Source organism: Leptodactylus fuscus, chromosome 2 (assembly GCF_031893055.1).
Source record: "Leptodactylus fuscus isolate aLepFus1 chromosome 2, aLepFus1.hap2, whole genome shotgun sequence".
NCBI classification, from domain to species: domain Eukaryota; kingdom Metazoa; phylum Chordata; class Amphibia; order Anura; family Leptodactylidae; genus Leptodactylus; species Leptodactylus fuscus.
In genome coordinates, this window is record NC_134266.1 from 285,233,486 (window position 1) to 285,256,134 (window position 22,649).

Below are 22,649 nucleotides of genomic sequence, written 5' to 3' on the forward strand. Positions count from 1 at the left end.
CCATAGTGGCCCCTGCACACAGTATTATGTCCCGTAGTGGCCCCTGCACACAGTATTATGTCCCATAGTGTCCCCTGCACACAGTATTATGTCCCATAGTGGCCCCTGCACACAGTATTATGTCCCATAGTGGCCCCTGCACACAGTATTATGTCCCATAGTAGCTCCTGCACACAGTATTATGTCCCATAGTGACCCCTGCACACAGTATTATGTCCCATAGTGGCCCCTGCACAGAGTATTATCCCCCATAGTGGCCCCTGCACAGTATTATGTCCCATAGTGGCCCCTGCACACAGTATTATCCCCCATAGTGGCCCCTGCACAGTATTATGTCCCATAGTGGCCCCTGCACAGTATTATCCCCCATAGTGGCCCCTGCACACAGTATTATCCCCCATAGTGGCCCCTGCACACAGTATTATGCCCCATAGTGGCCCCTGCACACAGTATTATGTCCCATAGTGACCCCTGCACACAGTATTATGTCCCATAGTGGCCCCTGCACACAGTATTATGTCCCATAGTGGCCCCTGCACACAGTATTATGTCCCATAGTGGCCCCTGCACACAGTATTATGTCCCATAGTGGCCCCTGCACACAGTATTATGTCCCATAGTGGCCCCTGCACACAGTATTATGTCCCATAGTGGCCCCTGCACACAGTATTATGTCCCATAGTGGCCCCTGCACACAGTATTATGTCCCATAGTGGCCCCTGCACACAGTATTATGTCCCATAGTGGCCCCTGCACACAGTATTATCCCCCATAGTGGCCCCTGCACACAGTATTATGTCCCATAGTGTCCCCTGCACACAGTATTATCCCCCATAGTGGCCCCTGCACACAGTATTATCCCCCATAGTGGCCCCTGCACAGTATTATGTCCCATAGTGGCCCCTGCACAGTATTATCCCCCATAGTGGCCCCTGCACACGGTATTATGTCCCATAGTGGCCCCTGCACACAGTATTATGTCCCATAGTGACCCCTGCACACAGTATTATGTCCCATAGTGGCCCCTGCACACAGTATTATGTCCCATAGTGGCCCCTGCACACAGTATTATGTCCCATAGTGGCCCCTGCACACAGTATTATGTCCCATAGTGGCCCCTGCACACAGTATTATGTCCCATAGTGACCCCTGCACACAGTATTATGTCCCATAGTGGCCCCTGCACACAGTATTATGTCCCATAGTGGCCCCTGCACTCAGTATTATCCCCCATAGTGGCCCCTGCACACAGTATTATGTCCCATAGTGGCTCCTGCACACAGTATTATCCCCCATAGTGGCCCCTGCACACAGTATTATCCCCCATAGTGGCTCCTGCACACAGTATTATGTCCCATAATGGCCCCTGCACACAGTATTATGTCCCATAGTGGCCCCTGCACACAGTATTATGTCCCATAGTGGCCCCTGCACACAGTATTATCCCCATAGTGGCCCCTGCTCACAGTATTATGTCCCATAGTGGCCCCTGCACACAGTATTATGTCCCATAGTGGCCCCTGCACACAGTATTATGCCCCATAGTGGCCCCTGCACACAGTATTATCCCCCATAGTGGCCCCTGCACAAAGTAATATGTCCCATAGTGGCCCCTGCACACAGTATTATGTCCCATAGTGGCCCCTGCACACAGTATTATGTCCCATAGTGGCCCCTGCACACAGTATCATCCCCCATAGTGGCCCCTGCACAGTATTATGTCCCATAGTGGCCCCTGCACACAGTATTATCCCCCATAGTGGCCCCTGCACAGTATTATGTCCCATAGTGGCCCCTGCACAGTATTATCCCCCATAGTGGCCCCTGCACACAGTATTATCCCCCATAGTGGCCCCTGCACAGTATTATGTCCCATAGTGGCCCCTGCACAGTATTATCCCCCATAGTGGCCCCTGCACACAGTATTATCCCCCATAGTGGCCCCTGGACACAGTATTATCCCCCATAGTGGCCCCTGGACACAGTATTATGTCCCATAGTGGCCCCTGCACACAGTATTATGTCCCATAGTGGCACCTGCACACAGTATTATGTCCCATAGTGACCCCTGCACACAGTATTATGTCCCATAGTGGCCCCTGCACACAGTATTATGTCCCATAGTGGCCCCTGCACACAGTATTATGCCCCATAGTGTCCCCTGCACACAGTATTATGTCCCATAGTGGCCCCTGCACACAGTATTATCCCCCATAGTGGCCCCTGCACACAGTATTATACCCCATAGTGACCCCTGCACACAGTATTATACCCCATAGTGACCCCTGCACACAGTATTATCCCCCATAGTGGCCCCTGCACAGTATTATGTCCCATAGTGGCCCCTGCACAGTATTATCCCCCATAGTGGCCCCTGCACACAGTATTATCCCCCATAGTGGCCCCTGGACACAGTATTATCCCCCATAGTGGCCCCTGGACACAGTATTATGTCCCATAGTGGCCCCTGCACACAGTATTATACCCCATAGTGGCACCTGCACACAGTATTATGTCCCATAGTGACCCCTGCACACAGTATTATCCCCCATAGTGGCCCCTGCACACAGTATTATGTCCCATAGTGGCCCCTGCACACAGTATTATGTCCCATAGTGGCCCCTGCACACAGTATTATACCCCATAGTGACCCCTGCACACAGTATTATCCCCCATAGTGGCCCCTGCACACAGTATTATGTCCCATAGTGGCTCCTGCACACAGTATTATGTCCCATAGTGGCCCCTGCACACAGTATTATGTCCCATAGTGGCTCCTGCACACAGTATTATGTCCCATAGTGGCTCCTGCACACAGTATTATGTCCCATAGTGGCCCCTGCACACAGTATTATGTCCCATAGTGGCCCCTGCACACAGTATTATGTCCCATAGTGGCCCCTGCACACAGTATTATGTCCCATAGTGGCCCCTGGACACAGTATTATCCCCCATAGTGGCCCCTGCACACAGTATTATGTCCCATAGTGGCCCCTGCACACAGTATTATGTCCCATAGTGGCCCCTGCACACAGTATTATACCCCATAGTGGCACCTGCACACAGTATTATGTCCCATAGTGACCCCTGCACACAGTATTATCCCCCATAGTGGCCCCTGCACACAGTATTATGCCCCATAGTGGCCCCTGCACACAGTATTATGTCCCATAGTGGCCCCTGCACACAGTATTATGTCCCATAGTGGCCCCTGCACACAGTATTATGTCCCATAGTGACCCCCTGCACACAGTATTATGTCCCATAGTGGCCCCTGCACACAGTATTATGTCCCATAGTGGCCCCTGCACACAGTATTATGTCCCATAGTGGCCCCTGCACACAGTATTATGTCCCATAGTGGCCCCTGCACACAGTATTATGCCCCATAGTGACCCCTGCACACAGTATTATACCCCATAGTGGTCCCTGCACACAGTATTATGCCCCATAGTGACCCCTGCACACAGTATTATCCCCCATAGTGGCTACTGCACACAGTATTATGTCCCATAGTGGCCCCTGCACACAGTATTATACCCCATAGTGGCCCCTGCACACAGTATTATGTCCCATAGTGGCCCCTGCACACAGTATTATGTCCCATAGTGGCCCCTGCACACAGTATTATGTCCCATAGTGACCCCTGCACACAGTATTATGTCCCATAGTGGCCCCTGCACACAGTATTATGTCCCATAGTGACCCCTGCACACAGTATTATGTCCCATAGTGACCCCTGCACACAGTATTATGTCCCATAGTGGCCCCTGCACACAGTATTATGTCCCATAGTGGCCCCTGCACACAGTATTATGTCCCATAGTGACCCCTGCACACAGTATTATGTCCCATAGTGGTCCCTGCACACAGTATTATGTCCCATAGTGACCCCTGCACACAGTATTATGTCCCATAGTGGCCCCTGCACACAGTATTATACCCCATAGTGACCCCTGCACACAGTATTATGTACCATAGTGGCCCCTGCACACAGTATTATGTACCATAGTGGCCCCTGCACACAGTATTATCCCCCATAGTGGCCCCTGCACACAGTATTATGTCCCATAGTGGCCCCGGCACACAGTATTATCCCCCATAGTGGCCCCTGCACACAGTATTATACCCCATAGTGGCCCCTGCACACAGTATTATGTCCCATAGTGGCCCCTGCACACAGTATTATGTCCCATAATGGCCCCTGCACACAGTATTATACCCCATAGTGACCCCTGCACACAGTATTATGTCCCATAGTGGCCCCTGCACACAGTATTATGTCCCATAGTGACCCCTGCACACAGTATTATGTCCCATAGTGTCCCCTGCACACAGTATTATGTCCCATAGTGGCCCCTGCACACAGTATTATGTCCCATAGTGGCCCCTGCACACAGTATTATGTCCCATAGTGGCCCCTGCACACAGTATTATGTCCCATAGTGGCCCCTGCACACAGTATTATGTCCCATAGTGGCCCCTGCACACAGTATTATGTCCCATAGTGACCCCTGCACACAGTATTATGTCCCATAGTGGCCCCTGCACACAGTATTATGTCCCATAGTGGCCCCTGCACACAGTATTATACCCCCACTTGCAAACTTGCAGTGAAGAAAATCTGCTGATGTGATGAAGATGGTGAAAAGTCCTCTTTATTCATAAATCTTCTGACATAACCAATTTATTACTTTTTTATTATTTTGGCACAAAAAAAATCAGTGTTTTGTCCTTTGAAGCAAAATACTCAACTTCATTCTTCTACTAGCTGGTACCGGCGACTTCGTCTGTGGTGATGGTAGCAGTGGGTATATACAGGCGCGGGTAAGGTTTTCGTACTGTGTATAAGGGATGGGATATGAGATGTAACTTTGTATCTTGTTGTTGCTGTAATTCTGAGAATACGTGAGACTTTTGTGTTGAATGTAATTTGTATTTCAGCCGCTATACGGTGTTGGTATAAACTGTACATAGTGTTTTTGGGACAGAGGGATTACAAGTGAATATACTTGGATATACGACATTGTATGATTTGTTATTTTCCGCCAGTACATGTCAGTTTTGGGCACAGGATACTCTGGAGCAGCCACATACAGTTGTCCATTTGAGGAGCCTGGTGTGGTAAATGTATTCCTGCTACTTTCAGCGTTTGTCCTGGGGATTTATTAATAGTCATTGTAAAAGCAACTTAAGGGGAAATTGTAGTCGTGTGAATTGTAATGGGGAATGATTTGGTATAATTGGGATGCGCGGGGGTAACACACTGTCACCTGTAGCTGCTCCTGTAAGAATAGTAGCTGCAATGATATGTGTTCCTAGTAGTGTGACACGTAGCCTTGCGCCATTACACAATCGGGGGCATCCAGATTACGCATGAGTAGAACAGGGAACATGTTCTGTAAGCGGGTAAGACGCACATGCTCCTGCCAACACAGTGGAGTGACATGGGTGGGTGGTGTCTCGGATTGTCAGAGCGGTGGGGGTCGGCAAATATGGCTGCTCCGGAGCGTTATAGAGCGCCTCCTGGAGTATCGTTAAAGTGAGGGTGAAAGTGGTAAAGTATATGTATATGTGATTGTGTGGGGTTAGGGGCGAGGCTGTAGAGGGCAATATGAATTTTGTGGCTTGCTATGGTCCAAAGTGTGTGAGATTGCAGAGATGGTGGTGTGAGTTTGGGATTTGTGGGGGTCCTGGGAAAAACATATGTGCGCTATTGTGACGAAAAATAGCCTATTGCGCAATCAGGTGTATTAACTATGTTTTTGGAAAATTTCAGCCAAATCGGTGGAGCAGGTTTTGCGTGATTGAGGAACAAACATCCGAACATGCAAACATCCAAACACACAAACTCACAAACATCCATATTAATAGGATTCTAAAGAGCTTAAAGGAAACGTGTCACCAGAAAATTGCATTTTTAAAAAAAAAAAAAAAAAGTTTTATGTGAAACATATTTTTAAAGAACGTTTGGTGAGGTTTGTAACATTTTTCCACGTTATCTGTAATTAACCCTTTCCTGCTGATGGCATTTTTTGATTTTCCGTTTTTGACTCCCCTTCTTCCAAACCCCATAACTTTTTTATTTCTCCGCTCCCAGAGCCATATGAGGTCTTAATCTTTGCGGGTCAAATTGTTCTTCATGATGCCGCCATTAATTATTCTGTAGAATGTCCTGGGAAGTGGGAAAAAAAATTAGAATGGGGTGAATTTAAAGAAAAACTGCATTTGTGCGACTTTCTTACGGGCTTCATTTTTACGGCGTTCACTGTGCAGCCATAATGACCTGTCCCCTATATTCTGTGTTTCGATACGATTTCAGGGATACCAAATTTCTATGGTTTTATTTACATTTTCCCCCCTTGACAAAAATCCAGCATTTCTATTGCAGGCTACATAGGGTAACCTGCAATAGAAGGTAGAGAATGAAAAGATGTGAAGCCTTCACAAGGCTCCCGGCTGTCATAGAAATGGGGCGCAAGTCCAGGCGCTGCCGGTAAAATGGCGCCTTGGTCAGCTTTGACTGAAGCAACAAAGGGGTTAATGCACACTGATGATCACTGCTGTCATATAAATGTAGATAAGATACAGAATCCACCAGACAATAGATATATATGGGGGACTACATGATGTCTGATGGATATGGTTATGAATATTGTACAGCCAATGGCTACTGAATGATACAGTCCTATGAAAAAGTTTGGGCACCCCTATTAATCTTAATCATTTTTAGTTCTAAATATTTTGGTGTTTGCAACAGCCATTTCAGTTTGATATATCTAATAACTGATGGACACAGTAATATTTCAGGATTGAAATGAGGTTTATTGTACTAACAGAAAATGCGCAATATGCATTAAACCAAAATTTGACCGGTGCAAAAGTATGGGCACCTCAACAGAAAAGTGACATTAATATTTAGTACATCCTCCTTTTGCAAAGATAACAGCCTCTAGTCGCTTCCTGTAGCTTTTAATCAGTTCCTGGATCCTGGATGAAGGTGTTTTAGGCCGGGTTCACACGGAGTTACGTGCCGCGAGATTTGGCACGTAGACGCCGCGTGACCCTTTGCGTGCCGTACACGCTCCCATTCATTTCAATGGGAGCGGGGAGCGTATGCGCCGCGCTAGTTTGCGGCCGTGAATAAATGCACGGCCGCAAACTAGCGCGGCGCATACGCTCCCCGCTCCCATTGAAATGAATGGGAGCGTGTACGGCACGCAAAGGGTCACGCGGCGTCTACGTGCCAAATCTCGCGGCACGTAACTCCGTGTGAACCCGGCCTTAGACCATTTCTTTCTACAAAACAATTCAAGTTCAGTTAAGTTTGATGGTTGCCGAACATGGACAGCCCGCTCTCAAATGATCTGAAAACAAAGATTGTTCAACATAGTTGTTCAGGGGAAGGATACAAAACGTTGTCTCAGAGATTTAACCTGTCAGTTTCCACTGTGAGGAACATAGTAAGGAAATGGAAGACCACAGGGACAGTTCTTGTTAAGCCCAGAAGTGGCAGGCCAAGAAAAATATCAGAAAGGCAGAGAAGAAGAATGGTGAGAAGAGTCAAGGACAATCCACAGACACCTCCAAAGAGCTGCAGCATCATCTTGCTGCAGATGGTGTCACTGTGCATCGGTCAACTATACAGCGCACTTTGCACAAATAGAAGCTGTATGGGAGAGTGATGAGAAAGAAGCCGTTTCTGCACGTACGCCACAAATAGAGTTGCCTGAGGTATGCAAAAGCACATTTGGACAAGGCAGCTTCATTTTGGAAACAAAAATTGAGTTGTTTGGTTATAAAAAAAAGGTGTTATGCATGGCGTCCAAAAAGAAACAGCATTCCAAGAAAAACACATGCTACCCACTGTAAAATTTGGTGGAGGTTCCATCATGCTTTGGGGCTGTGTGGCCAATGCCGGCATCGGGAATCTTGTTAAAGTTGAGGGTCGCATGGATTCCACTCAGTATCAGCAGATTCTTGAGAATAATGTTCAAGAATCAGTGACGAAGTTGAAGTTACGCCGGGGATGGATATTTCAGCAAGACAATGATCCAAAACACCGCTCCAAATCCTCAGGCATTCATGCAGAGGAACAATTACAATGTTCTGGAATGACCATCCCAGTCCCCAGACCTGAATATCATTGAACATCTGTGGGATGATTTGAAGCGGGCTGTCCATGCTCGGCGACCATCTAACTTAACTGAACTTGAATTGTTTGTCCAAAATACCTTCATCCAGGATCCAGGAACTGATTAAAAGCTACAGGAAGCGACTAGAGGCTGTTATCTTTGCAAAAGGAGGATGTACTAAATATTAATGTCACTTTTCTGTTGAGGTGCCCATACTTTTGCACCGGTCAAATTTTGGTTTAATGCATATTGCACATTTTCTGTTAGTACAATAAACCTCATTTCAATCCTGAAATATTACTGTGTCCATCAGTTATTAGATATATCAAACTGAAATGGCTGCTGCAAATACCAAAATATTTAGAACTAAAAATGATTAAGATTAATAGGGGTGCCCAAACTTTTTCATAGGACTGTATATAGCCATTGCACAGCTTTGTATATTTGTTGGCTCCTTCACCTCTGACCTCAGGTATCTCAGGGGGCTTTATTGCAGCCGTTGTCTATCCCATGACCTTAGTCAGTCTTCCTTTGGACAATTCTATACATTTCAGTAATATAACCGATCTGGATGACGCCATCAGCCCATGAGGATGTGAGGTCTATGTTTATGCCGCCCAACGCTTTAGGATCCGAATTCTGATCTTCGTGGTCCTGAGACCATAAATCAGTGGATTGACCATCGCAGGCAAGAGAAGAGCGACGGCGCTGATAAGATTGTGAGTATCTTGAGAGACCGATCGAGACAACCTGTAGACAATGGAGGATGAGAGCCTGAAGAAGTAGACGATGAGGATGACCAGGATGTGCGTCCCACATGTGTGCAGGGTTTTGTGTCTCTGGGCACCGGTGATGGACAATGCTGCCCTCATAATACAGCTGTACGAGGTGGAGATGACGCTTATGTCAAAGATAATGGAGAAGGCTCTTATGCTCAATCCCACCAATTTATTTATGGCTGTATGACCACAGGCCAATCTTAGCAGTGCCATGTGCTCACAAGCAAAATGGCGGATGGTGTTGGATCTGCAGAAATCTACCCTGGAAGCAAGATAGACGACGGGCGTTACAGAGGCCATGCTACGTACCAGTGCCGCAATAGTCAGGAGCACCAAGTTGTTCCTGGTCATGATATTGGAGTAGTGCAATGGCTTACAGATGGCAATATATCGATCCAGCGCCATCATCAACAGTATATTACAATCCACCGTGATGATGAAGTAAATGAAGAACATCTGGACCAAACATCCAACCAGCGAGATGTGATTCTGATAGATGAGAAATCCAAGGAGCATTTTGGGTACTGTGGTGGTGGTGCTGCAGATGTTTGCGGCAGACATCAAGGCGATGAGAACGTACATTGGAGCATGGAGCGAGCTCTCCGTCCGCACCGTGTGGATGATCATAGCATTGGTGACTAGAATTTCCAGATACATGAGAAAGAATAGGATGAACAAGAAGTGTCGAGATTCACGGAAACCAGGGAAGCCCAACAGGATGAATTCCTGATGAGAGTAATGGAGCGTAGAGTTGTTCATGACATCGGCCATCGCAGGAGGACCTTTCAGAAGAACCGACCACCTGGCAGGAGAAGAGAAGAGAGTCAATCTTACCTTGGGATTAACAAGATTCTTTGTTGGTAAAGAGTAAATTTCTTTTGGTTAATCAGAGTCACCCCAAAAGCATCAAAACGGGAAAACTGCAATATGACGGATTCTATATTGGAAGAGTAGAGATACTTTGTAGCAAAAAGAAGGATTTGCTCCCTATTAGGTCTGATCTTACCATGGATTGTGGGGACCTTGTCCTCCTATGAATCTACCATAGTTCATTATTTATAGATTTAGGTCTCGTAGCCACTTTGTAGCCAGTTGGCGCATGTCACAATGTATTGTATGTCATTGTATAAGACATAAGGCCTAGTAAAATTCTATAGTTGGAGTATTACTCAATGGATTCATGCAGCCATGATATGTGTCAGGATCTGAATTGTTTATATATGGTTGAGTGTTTTGGTGGTCGTCTGGGGATTTGAGCCGGTGTCCTGTGATTCTGTGAGCGAGTCTCTTGGCCACTGAGCTGTTGAGTCTTGGCCTCAGTGTATACTTGAGCTGGCTTTGTGTCTTAGTGGATGCGGCTTCAGGTGTGTGTAATGGTCGTCATCCTATCAGGTCTTTCCAGGGCCTGTATACGGCTGACTGCTGGCTTCAGTCCTGGCCGGTGTTCATGGTTACCAGCTTGGATTCTTGGCCCAGTTTAGTAGGAGAGTTCAGTGGGAGTTGTGCGGTTTCAGGAGCTGCATTGGGAGTGGTGTGAGTTTTGTTCTGTGTGAGTTTTGTCTGCTTTTCCTCAGACATTCCTACTCACCCCCTGTCCTGTATTCCTGGCTGCCTGTCATTGTTTGTTATTAGTGAGTTCCTGTTTTGGGATTCATTTTTGTTTTGCCCCCATCCTATGATACCCTTTCCTCACTACCCCACTCTTCCTCTCCTCTATTCCTGTTGTGTGTTTAGTGGTTGTGCTGCGCCTGTTAGTTCTCCAGCATGTCCCGTTCTAGTTGTTACTGTTTGCAGCTGCACTTATCCTTTCGTTAGAGGTGACTGCCTCTAGTACCCCAGTCCCTAGCCTCTTCCAGCTCTCACCTCACCTGTCTGTAGGTCTTTGTGTTTAGTTGTCAGGGCCGAGCTTAGCTCAGGTACAGCCGACCAACACCCTCAGGCAGGGCCTAGTCAGCCATCGTAGCATTAGGACAGCTCACCTACCCCGTTTCCCTAGTAGTGCAGCACCATTCAGTTCCTCGGTTGCCGGGCATTGACACAACCGTGACTATATGGTCATGCATATGTGTCTCATAGGCAGAACTGACTCCTTGTTTTATGTGAATTCTAGTGTTTCTGGCTATCAGGGCTCGATCCTGTACTAATAACTTGCTTGCAGGCCTTCAATGTCATACATAAGTACAGATTTGGAAGAAACAATTGGTGTCCCTGCATTCATTGCCTTCCTACTCTCTGTGTCTCTGTAGTGAGCACCTGCACCACCGTCATGGCCGGCTCTATAGGCTCCGCGCACAGGGCTCTGCTGTATCTAGGTCATCATTTCCCAAATCATCACAAATACTGTCTTATATCCAGGTCATGGAAACCTCTGCTCTATGGGAAAGAGGAGGCTCCATGTCCTTTACATTCTATCATAGAGACCGTACTGACAGCAGATTCACAGGACATTTAGGGATCTGTAGGTTCTATATTTTACCAGTGACTCCCTTGAGGGTCCCACCTGTGAGGGTCCTACCTGTGAGGGTCCTATCTGTGATGGTCCTATCTGTGAGGGTCCTACCTGTGAGGGTCCTACCTGTTAGGGTCCTATCTGTGAGGGTCCTGTCTGTGAGGGTCCTACCTGCTAGAGACCTACCTGTGAGGGACCTACCTGTGAGGGTCCTGTCTGTGAGGGTCCTGTCTGTGAGGGTCCTATCTGTGAGGGTCCTACCTGTGAGGGTCCTGTCTGTGATGGTCCTACCTGTTAGGGTCCAACCTGTTAGGGTCCTACCTGTGAGGGTCCTATCTGTGAGGGTCCTGTCTGTGAGGGTCCTACCTGTGATGGTCCTGTCTATGAGGGTCCTACCTGTGAGGGTCCTATCTGTGAGGGTCCTGTCTGTGAGGGTCCTGTCTGTGAGGGTCCTACCTGTTAGGGTCCTACCTGTGAGGGTCCTGTCTGTGATGGTCCTATCTGTGAGGGTCCTACCTGTTAGGGTCCTATCTGTGAGGGTCCTGTCTGTGAGGGTCCTACCTGTTAGGGTCCTATCTGTGAGGGTCCTACCTGTGAGGGTCCCACCTGTGAGGGTCCTACCTGTGAGGGTCCTACCTGTTAGGGTCCTACCTGTGAGGGTCCTATCTGTGAGGCTTCTACCTGTGAGGGTCCCACCTGTGAGGGTCTCACCTGTGAGGGTCCTACCTGTGAGGGTCCTACCTGTGAGGGTCCTATCTGTGAGGGTCCTACCTGTGAGGGTCCTGTCTGTGAGGGTCCTGTCTGTTAGGGTCCTATCTGTGAGGCTTCTACCTGTGAGGGTCCTACCTGTGAGGGTCCCACCTGTGAGAGTCCTACCTGTGAGGGTCCTATCTGTGAGGGTCCTACCTGTGAGGGTCCTGTCTGTGAGGGCCCTACCTGTTAGGGTCCTACCTGTGAGGGTCCTATCTGTGAGGCTTCTACCTGTGAGGGTCCTATCTGTGAGAGTCCTGTCTGTGAGGGTCCTATCTGTGAGGGTCCTACCTGTGAGGGTCCTATCTGTGAGGGTCCTACCTGTGAGGGTCCTATCTGTGAGAGTCCTGTCTGTGAGGGTCCTATCTGTGAGGGTCCTGTCTATGAGGGTCCTACCTGTGAGGGTCCTATCTGTGAGGGTCCTACCTGTGATGGTCCTACCTGTGAGGGTCCTACCTGTGAGGGTCCTATCTGTGATGGTCCTACCTGTGAGGGTCCTATCTGTGAGGGTCCTACCTTCTAGAGACCTACCTGTGAGGGTCCTACCTGTGAGGGTCCTATCTGTGAGGGTCCTATCTGTGAGGGTCCTACCTGCTAGAGACCTACCTGTGAGGGTCCTATCTGTGAGGGTCCTACCTGTGAGGGTCCTACCTGTGAGGGTCCTATATGTGAGGGTCCTACCTGCTAGAGACCTACCTGTGAGGGTCCTACCTGTGAGGGTCCTATCTGTGAGGGTCCTACCTGTGAGGGTCCTATCTGTGAGGGTCCTACCTGTGAGGGTCCTACCTGTGAGGGTCCTACCTGTGAGGGTCCTACCTGTGAGGGTCCTATCTGTGAGGGTCCCACCTGTGAGGGTCCTGTCTGTGAGGGTCCTATCTGTGAGGGTCCCATCTGTGAGGGTCCTACCTGTGATGGCCCTACCTGTGAGGGTCCTGTCTGTGAGGGTCCTATCTGTGAGGGTCCTATCTGTGAGGGTCCTATCTGTGAGGGTCCTATCTGTGAGGGTCCTACCTGTGAGGGTCCCACCTGTGAGGGTCCCACCTGTGATGGTCCTGTCTGTGAGGGTCCTATCTGTGAGGGTCCCACCTGTGAGGGTCCTACCTGTGAGGGTCCTATCTGTGAGGGTCATACCTGTGAGGGTCCTATCTGTGAGGGTCCTACCTGTTAGAGACCTACCTGTGAGGGTCCCACCTGTGAGAGTCCTACCTGTGAGAGTCCTACCTGTGATGGTCCTACCTATGAGGGTCCTATCTGTGAGGGTCCTATCTGTGAGGGTCCTACCTGTGAGGGTCCTGTCTGTGAGGGTCCTATCTGTGAGGGTCATACCTGTGAGAGTCCTATCTGTGATGGTCCTACCTGTGATGGTCCTACCTATGAGGGTCCTATCTGTGATGGTCCTACCTGTGATGGTCCTACCTATGAGGGTCCTATCTGTGAGGGTCCTACCTATGAGGGTCCTATCTGTGAGGGTCCTATCTGTGAGGGTCCTACCTGTGAGGGTCCTGTCTGTGAGGGTCCTATCTGTGAGGGTCCTATCTGTGAGGGTCATACCTGTGAGAGTCCTATCTGTGAGGGTCATACCTGTGAGGGTCATAGCACCGCCATTGACTCTTGTTGCTGTAATGCCTGATCCGGATATATTAGTAATGTGAAGATGTCGGCCACTTTATATGCGATTTATCTGCTGAGACTTCTCCTGCGGGATTGCCATGTGCGTTGTATCTTCTCCTTGTGGAGTTTGACTTACTTGTCCCTTCCGTCTCTTGTACAGATCAGACTTCTTTAGTTTTATGTTTCCGCTTATTGTGTTAGTGAATTCTGCGTTATTGGGGTCCGGCTGAGTCTTCATTTTGTGGCTGATCTGGAGGGCAGTTACATAGAGCGCCTCTCACTGCGTACAACCTGTCCGGTATCACATGGACAACCCACTGATGTGAATGGACATTGTATAAGGCTGTATATATGTCCTGTGATGGGGGTTGAGGGATCGGCATCGGAATAGATCGGATTCTGATCGGCGATCGAGCAAATTTCACGATCACGATCGAGATCGGCTGGAAAATAATTGGAAATCGGATTTTAAAATCGATCCTGAAATCTCAAGATCGTCTCAGCCCTATGGTCGACCCCTTAGTGCCAGGTTTCTGATTGTTGGGATCTCCGCAGGGGGCGACTTTGTTATCAACTTATTGTCAAGGAATACGCCGACAACCACCAATTATATCAAAAATCATCTAAGACTTTATTAATACATGAAAAGTAACTGATGTCACAGCAAATAATATGGGACAAATGAGAAGACTCCAAACACATCGTCAGGGGACCCTCAAGTAGGAAGTGTCCATTGAGGACTCCCCTAATTTCACCAGTCACCCCATTACTTCTGGGACACTTGGTTGGGTTGATATTTTGCCAGTAACGTATATAAATGGCCTCTCTCACTACTGTTTCCTGCACTTCAGCTCCAGGTTTCCTTCTCTTGGGTATCTTGCTCACACTCTTCTTGCAAAGTTCATGAGACTAATAAAGTTGTGAACATGAAGGAGAATGTGAGAGGACATTCAGGACACAACAGAGGAAGAACAAGAGTATGGTGACCAGCAGAGGAGTCCTCCATGTCCTCCAGGCCATCGTCATCACTGAGCGTAGAAGGATCATGTAAGAAGCCAAGACACCAGTCCTGTCCATTGCTGTAAAAAGGATCCTCAGTCCTACAGCTTGGAGATGTCTCCACACCCAAGGCTCAGTAGACTCTTCTCCTCACAACTAAAGTCTATGGTGATATTTAATGTACAAAACTGAACCTTTGAGGCAAAGAAAGCCAAGAAGAGTCTTTGGAGTAAACCATAGAAGAAGAGCCAGGCCAGTCTGCCTAGTGACAATATGGTGGTAGCGTTGGGGTAATACGATGGCTAATCCCATCAGAACGGGTAAATGTGACCCATTCGTGCCAGCAGATAAAATACAGAGACATCATTTGTGTGAGACAGTCAATGAAATCTGAGAAATATCAAATATTAACCCAAGAAAAAACTTCGACATGACCATGTTGGTGAATGAGATGATAGAAGGAAGGAAAATGAGACTCTACAAAGAGAAATGGAGTCACCAACACTCTGCTGAGACCAAACCTCTCCGGTCCTTACATCAGTACAAAACACATGCCTGCTCGGAGCTTCATGGTATGGCTGGTCATGGCCAAGCAACTGCATGTAGCCTTACACAAAGCACAATGCCAAGGTCAGAGGGAGGGGGGTAAAGCACAAGGTCACCAATGGACACGGGACTGGTGAAGGTGTGTTCTGTGCAGTGACCAATGGCACTTCTCTATACGTCATTGGGATGGACCAGTCTGGGTTTGGTGAATGCCAAGAGAATGTTACCTGCCTGACCACATTGTGCCAGCTGTAAAGTTGGTGGGGGATCGGGGTCAGCCTCGGTCTCTTCATTCTTCAGTCTCTTCTTCGGCACACCAAGACGCTGACTGTGCCCTGAGCAGAAGGTTCATAATGACATGGTTGGGGGGGAATTTGGTGTGAGAGAATATAACTTGCTGCTAGGGTTGAGCGATCGGGATCGGAAAAGATCAGATTCCGATTGGATGCAAAATGATCAAAAATCGGATTTATAAATCTCAAGATCGGCTCAACCCTAAAAGTGACTTCACATAAAGAAGCATTGACTAGGGTTGAGCGATCGGGATCGGGAAAGATCGGATTCCGATCAGTGATCGAGCAAATTTCACGATCGGGATTGGGATTGAGATCGGCTGGAAAATGATCGGAAATTGGATTTTAAAATCCTGAAATCTCAAGATCGGCTCAACCCTCCCTACCTCACAGATCTTTACCTCAATCCCATACACCCAAGGGATGAATAATAATAATAATAATAATAATAATAATAATAATAATAATAATAATATAATGATTGTCCGGGGTAGAGCATTCCAGAGAAGTGGTGCAGCTCGGGAGAAGTCTTGTATACGAGCGGGGGAGGTTTTGATAATAGAGGATGGAAGTGTTAGGTCATTGAGTGAGCGGAGAACACAGGATGTGTGATAGAGATGAGGGAGGAGATGTAGGGAGGTGCAGCATTATGGAGGAGGGGGGAAGGTTATATTGTATTCTGTAATGAATAGGCAGCCAATGTAACGACTGGCACAGACCGGAGGCCTCGCTGTAGTGACCGGCACAGACCGGAGGCCTCGCTGTAGTGACCGGCACAGACCAGAGGCCTCGCTGTAGTGACCGGCACAGACCGGAGGCCTCGCTGTAGTGACCGGCACAGACCGGAGGCCTCGCTGTAGTGACCGGCACAGACCGGAGGCCTCGCTGTAGTGACCGGCACAGACCGGAGGCCTCGCTGTAGTGACCGGCACAGACCGGAGGCCTCGCTGTAGTGACCGGCACAGACCGGAGGCCTCGCTGTAGTGACCGGCACAGACCGGAGGCCTCGCTGTAGTGACCGGCACAGACCGGAGGCCTCGCTGTAGTGATTGGCACAGACCGGAGGCCTCGCTGTAGCGTCTAGCCTGATAGATGAGCCTGGCCGCTGCATTCAGAATAGATTGTAGAGGGGAGAGTTTAGTGAGGGGAAGACGGATTAGTAAGGAGTTACAGTAGTCAAGGCGAGAATGAATCAGAGAGACAATAAGTGTCTTTAGTGTATCTCTGGTAAGGAAAGGGTGTATTCTGGAGATGTTTTTGAGGTGGAGTTGACATGAATGTGCGAGTGATTCAATATGAGGGGTGTCAATATAAATGACAACAGAGATGACAAGCCGGGTCCACTCAATATCCATCATCAAAGATTGACCTCACAAATCTTCTTCTGGATGAAGGGGCAGAATGGTCACCGATACCTCCAACATTTTGAATTTTGTAGAAAGCAAAAGAGTGAAAGATGGTGTTGGTCATAATTAATATGTGGGAGGTCAGAAAAGATCACAGAGATGGAATATGGAGGGGGCACATACTTTTCTTCATATAGTGTATTTTGATACAGGCCTAGGATAGTAACTGTACCTTTACCCCAGGTTAACTAAAACCTAACTATAACCCCCAGATCTCATAAAAAGACTTGTTTTATACAAAGCTACTCGGTCCTAGCCTTTTTTCCTCTCCACCATAATTGTTCTTCCACCCAAAATCAAAATTTTCCCTCTAAACAGTGTTTTACCCTGAGTCCTCCTGTACCATGAAGTTTCACTCCTAAGACTTCTTCCGTGCTGCCCCTGTTCTCTGGAATGCGCTTCATATTCCGTCTATGAAAGCGTTCTCCACCATAGACGTCAGGGGAACATGTAGAGGACCCATTTTATCAAGAGCTTATTTTGTGACTCTTTGATGTTTTGTACACCAGAAAGTTGACATACCAGACATGATTAAATCCTCCCAAGACGTTACATTTCTCATCAATGCGTAGTCAGTAGCGTTGAGCGATTGGGATCGGAAAAGATCGGATTCCAATCAGCGAGCAAGTAAATTTCACAATCGCGATTGGAATTCCGATCCTGATCTTTTCCGGCAGGATCGACGTCAAAGGTTAACTCAAGATCGGTTCAACCCTATTCATGTATATATCATTAATAGGGTTTCGGGATCGGGAAAGATCGGATCCCAATCGGTGATCGAGCAAATTTCACGATCGCGATCGGGATCAACTGGAAAATGATTGGAAATCGGATTTTAAAATCGATCCTGAAATCTCAAGATCGGCTCAACCCTAATAGTCAGTGTTTGTGGTTGTAGAACCTCTTAGAAACCACAGATGAGTAAGACTTACATGTAAGACATGAAGGATAACAGAAACCCAACAGGCCCCGTTACAGTGAGAGGACAGGACGGTCTCTATCGGGATTCTCGTTTTTATTTTTCAGTAACAGTAAAATTCCCATCAAGGTGTGAACACAGCCTTACTGGTACGATCACCATCCTGCAAAAGTCCTAGGAAACCTCTCGATGTCGGGTAACGTTGTCTGAGCACAGACGCAACACATCAATGCTTTCTTTGTCTAGTTAACCATTTTTATTAATTTTACACAAAATACAAGATTTCTACAGAGGTTCAATGGGAATTGTTCATGTAGCACAACGTCTTGTGGTTGTATCTCTGATTCGGTCTTCTCTTGCCCGTGATGTTGGCTCACACGTTGCGTGTCCCATCTAATTCTTACAGATCTTCATCTTGATCAACCTGGCAGGAATATGTCGGGGATCGAGCGCTCATTCTTGTAACTTTCCACTTCGTAGACGCCTGACATTGTCGGTGATCATCTAAAGTCTTTAGCCTTTTGGTAACATAATCTCTTCGCTTCCATATGGCACAGGGAAACAGGAGTGGGAAACAGGAGTGGTCCCTTTAGATTGGAAAAGGGCAAATGTTGTCCCCATCTACAAAAAGGGGAAAAGGGACGATCCAGGAAATTACAGGCCGGTAAGTCTGACCTCGATAGCAGGAAAAATCTTTGAGCAAATTGTCAAGGAACATTTACTTCGGTACCTGGATGGGAAGGCATTAATTAACCAGAGCCAGCACGGCTTTATGACCAATAAATCTTGTCAGACTAACCTGATTTCCTTCTACAACAAAATCACTGAATGGTTGGACCAAGGGAATGCCGTGGACATAGTATATCTTGACTTCAGTAAGGCATTTGATAAAGTATCACATAACCTTCTTATTGAAAAAATGATTAAGTATGGCTTTGACAAAAAATCAGTTCGGTGGATTCACAACTGGCTTAATGATCGGGCACAACGAGTAATACTAAATGGCTACACATCCAACTGGAAGAAAGTCAAAAGCGGGGTGCCGCAGGGCTCTGTTCTGGGCCCAGTACTTTTTAATATCTTTATAAATGATCTGGACGATGGAATTATTGGGGAACTCATAAAATGTGCAGATGATACGAAGATAGGAGGAATAGCCAACACTAGAGAGGAGAAAGAGTGTATTCAAAAGGACTTAGACACACTGGAACAATGGGCTGAGGCCAACAAAATGGGATTTAACAGGGACAAATGCAAAGTTCTACATCTGGGTAACAGAAATGTAAAAAACATAGATAGTATGGGAGGAATAGAACTAAGTGATAGCATAGGGGAAAAGGACTTGGGCATAATAGTAGATCACAAATTCAACATGAGCCAACAGTGCGGTGCTGCTGCAAAAAAGGCGAATACAATTCTGGGATGTATTAAGACAAGCATTGAATCTAGATGAAGAGAGGTCATTATTCCGCTGTCCTCTTCCCTGGTCAGACCACACCTGGAATACTGTGTACAGTTCTGGGCGCCTCAATTCAAGAAAGACATCGATATATTGGAGCAAGTCCAGAGAAGAGCAACCAAAATGGTGGAAGGTCTGCAAACCATGTCCTATGAGGAGCGGCGAAAAGAACTGGGATTGTTTAGTTTGCAGAAGAGAAGGCTGAGGGGAGATTTAATAGCAGTCTACAAATATCTGAAAGGTAGTCACAGTGCAGAGGGATCTCCCCTATTCTCATTAGCACAAGGAAGTACAAGAAGCAATGGGATGAAACGAAAGGGAAAGAGATACAGATTAGACATTAGGAAAAACTTTCTGACAGTGAGGGGAGTGAGAGAGTGGAATAGGCTGCCACGGGAGGTGGTGGGCGCTCCATCAATGGAAATCTTCAAGCGGAATCTGGAGAAACATATAGCTGGGATGATTTAGGAAAACCTGCACTCGCAGGGGGTTGGACCCGATGGCCCTTCAGGTCCCTTCCAACTCTACCAAAAAGAAAGAAAAGGATCACTTTTACCAGGGGCAAATAGTCTATCATGTAATGTCTGATCTCCATGTACCATAGACTGACCAGTGATGACCAAGTAGAGGATACAGAGAAAGTCTTGTAGTCTTCAGAGATGATCCAGGAGAACGTGTAGATCACTGCTCTCCAACATATAATGTTCCCATACCAAAACTTCCATCGTACCAACACGTGGATAGACCACACTGTCCTGGTGCTGCCGTGAGAGGTCGTTAGAGTTTGTTGAACACAATGAAGAAGACAAATATTGGGTATAGGAATCAATCCAACACAAAACCTCCACCTGTACGAACATCTTAAGACACAGTCATTGTCTTTACCTGATTGGTAAAGATGGTTTTCTGTCCGAACACTTTCAGTATCCGATGCCTGATCTCCGTGGTCCTCAGACCATAAATCAGTGGATTGACCAGAGCAGGAATGAGTAGATAGATGGCACTGAGAAGATTGTGAGTGTCTTGAGACACTGATCGAGACACCCTGTAGACAATGGAGGAGGATAAGCTGAAGAAGTAGACGATGAGGATGACCAGGATGTGCGTCCCACACGTGTGTAATGACTTATGTCTCAGAGTACCGGTGGAGATGGTCAATGCTGCCCTCATGATGCTGCCATAGGAGGTGGAGAGGAAGCTCATGTCAAAGATGATTGAGAAGACTCTCAGACACAAGCCTACAAGTTTATTTCTGGTAACATTACTACAAGCCAAGCTGAGCAGTGCCATGTGCTCACAAGCAAAATGGTGGATGGTGTTCGATCGGCAAAAATCTACCCGAGAAGCAAGATAGATGACGGGACTGACAAAGGACACGCTACGTACCAAGGACGCCATTGTCAGGAGGATCAAACTTTGCTTGGATATGATATTGGCATACCGAAGTGGTTTACAGACCGCAATATATCGATCCAGCGCCATCATCAGCAGAATGTTACAGTCCATCATGATGATGAAGTAAATGAAGAACATCTGGACCAAACATCCAACCAGCGAGATGTGATCCTGATGGAAGAGAAATCCAAGGAGCATCTTTGGTACTATGGTGGTCGTGCCGCAGATGTTCACAGCAGACAACATAGAGATGAGAACGTACATTGGAGCATGGAGCGAGCTCTCCGTCCGCACCGTGTGGATGACCACGCTATTGGTGACCAAGATCATGAGATACACAAGAAGGAATGGGATGAACAAGAGGTATCGAGATTCACGGAAACCAGGGAATCCCAACAGGATGAATTCCTGATGCGAGTAATGGAGCGTAGAGTTGTTCATGACATCGGCCATCGCAGGAGGACCTTTCAGAAGAACCGACCACCTGGCAGGAGAAGAGGCAGCAATTTACTTAGGTGATGCCAACTACCTGGTAATAAAGGAAACCTTCCTTAGTCAACCTCCCATTTATAGACATTTGGTCCCATAACTTCTAATGTATTTTTCTACAAGTTCATCCAGGCCCCTCACACAAGTAAAAGATCGTGTGACGGCGAGTTCCACTGTCTCACCAATCTTACCATGAAAAGTCTAATCTACGATGATGGTGAAATGGTTTTTCTTCTAGACGTAGATGATGTTCCCTGGTCACCGGAAAGATCTCCATACTGTCCGGTCATATATCTGCGCCAATACTCCAGTATAACGTCTTTATAATCCACTCATCCCCTTCATTCCCTTGGTCGCCTCCACGGCACGCGACCAAGTTCAGCTATGCCCTTCTGTCCAAAATTGTGCCCATTATTCTACATGTACCCTGACCAGTGATTTGTATATAGGCAAGCAGTAGGATTGTGAGCATCTATTCCGATCTTACCGTAGCCCATGGGTTCCTTAGCCTTTGCGGCAGCTGCCTGGCACTGGTTACTATACTGAGTTACTGCCCACCAATGTCTCCTGTTTTTATACTTTCTTGTGATCTTCTCATCATCAGATTACATTGGATGGATTTCTTTAGATGACTCTTCTCACTCTAAGAGACCAGAGGGCCCCTCTCTAACAGAAGAGGAAATAAGGCTCAGGTTATTGCGGGTTCTTTACTGTAACACCAGTGGGTTCCCCTATCAAGAAAAACTGGACCTTGCTGGGGACTTGGTCATCTTATTCTGGATCATCCATTAATCCTATGATTTTCTACGTCTGGAACCAATACTATGAATCGATCTGTAATGCCGCACCAGACGAAACGCACCACAATGGGATTACCAGTGGGCATGTGATTGTATAAAAACTGAGGCCAATGGAGATAGACAAGGGCTCCATAGAAGTTTCTGGGTGATATTATATATATGACATAACTTAGAAGTGACACATGAGGCGCCAAGTGTAGAAATGACTCTGAGGCTGAGGACCCGCGATGCGGAAACACTGATTTTTTTTTTTGTTGTTGTAAATTTTGCTGCAGTTTTTTGAGCCAAACCAAGAATGGTTAGAAAGGGAATGGGAAATGTCTCGGGAGATTCTTAGACTTCTCTCTTCTGCTCAATCCACTCCTGGCTTTGGTTCCAAAAACGCATCAAAATCTGCAACAGTCTCAGAGTCAATTCTAAACTTGGGGCTCATGTACAACTTCTGTCGCTCCTCTGTACTCAGACAGGCCTTGTGTACTGGGTACAACTAAGAACGGGGACCAGGGAAACCTCCATCTACGTCATGGACCCTAATAATGGAACGAAGGGGAGGAATACGGAACAGCAGTCGCTTTATTAGACGTCTTGCTATAAAATCTTTAGGAGAAATGAAGTTTTT

The 22,649-nt window shown here is 47.2% G+C and overlaps 3 protein-coding genes across 3 annotated transcripts in view; 1 reads left to right on the forward strand and 2 right to left on the reverse strand.

The window, feature by feature from the left end:
- Positions 1-22,649, forward strand: part of LOC142194239 (stromal interaction molecule 1-like) — a 308,297-nt gene that overhangs the window by 52,257 nt on the left and 233,391 nt on the right. The window lies entirely within an intron of this gene.
- On the reverse strand, positions 8,744-9,685 carry LOC142193516 (olfactory receptor 52L1-like). The gene has a single exon (XM_075262487.1). The coding sequence runs from the start codon at positions 9,683-9,685 to the stop codon at positions 8,744-8,746; it is 942 nt and encodes a 313-aa protein (XP_075118588.1).
- LOC142193517 (olfactory receptor 52K1-like) lies at positions 20,208-21,507 on the reverse strand. The gene is made up of 2 exons (XM_075262488.1): positions 21,422-21,507; positions 20,208-21,225 (listed from the first exon to the last, which is right to left on the reverse strand). Exons 1-2 carry the CDS (start codon positions 21,505-21,507, stop codon positions 20,208-20,210), a joined length of 1,104 nt encoding a protein of 367 aa, XP_075118589.1.

Coding starts and splice junctions, on each gene's coding strand:
- LOC142193517 (XM_075262488.1), bottom strand. CDS start 21,507: ATGGAGATCTTTCCGGTGACCAGGGAACATCATCTACGTCTAGAAGAA. Junction 21,226..21,421: donor CGTAGATTAGACTTTTCATG/GTAAGATTGGTG, acceptor TTCTCCTGCCAG/GTGGTCGGTTCTTCTGAAAG.
- LOC142193516 (XM_075262487.1), bottom strand. CDS start 9,685: ATGGCCGATGTCATGAACAACTCTACGCTCCATTACTCTCATCAGGAA.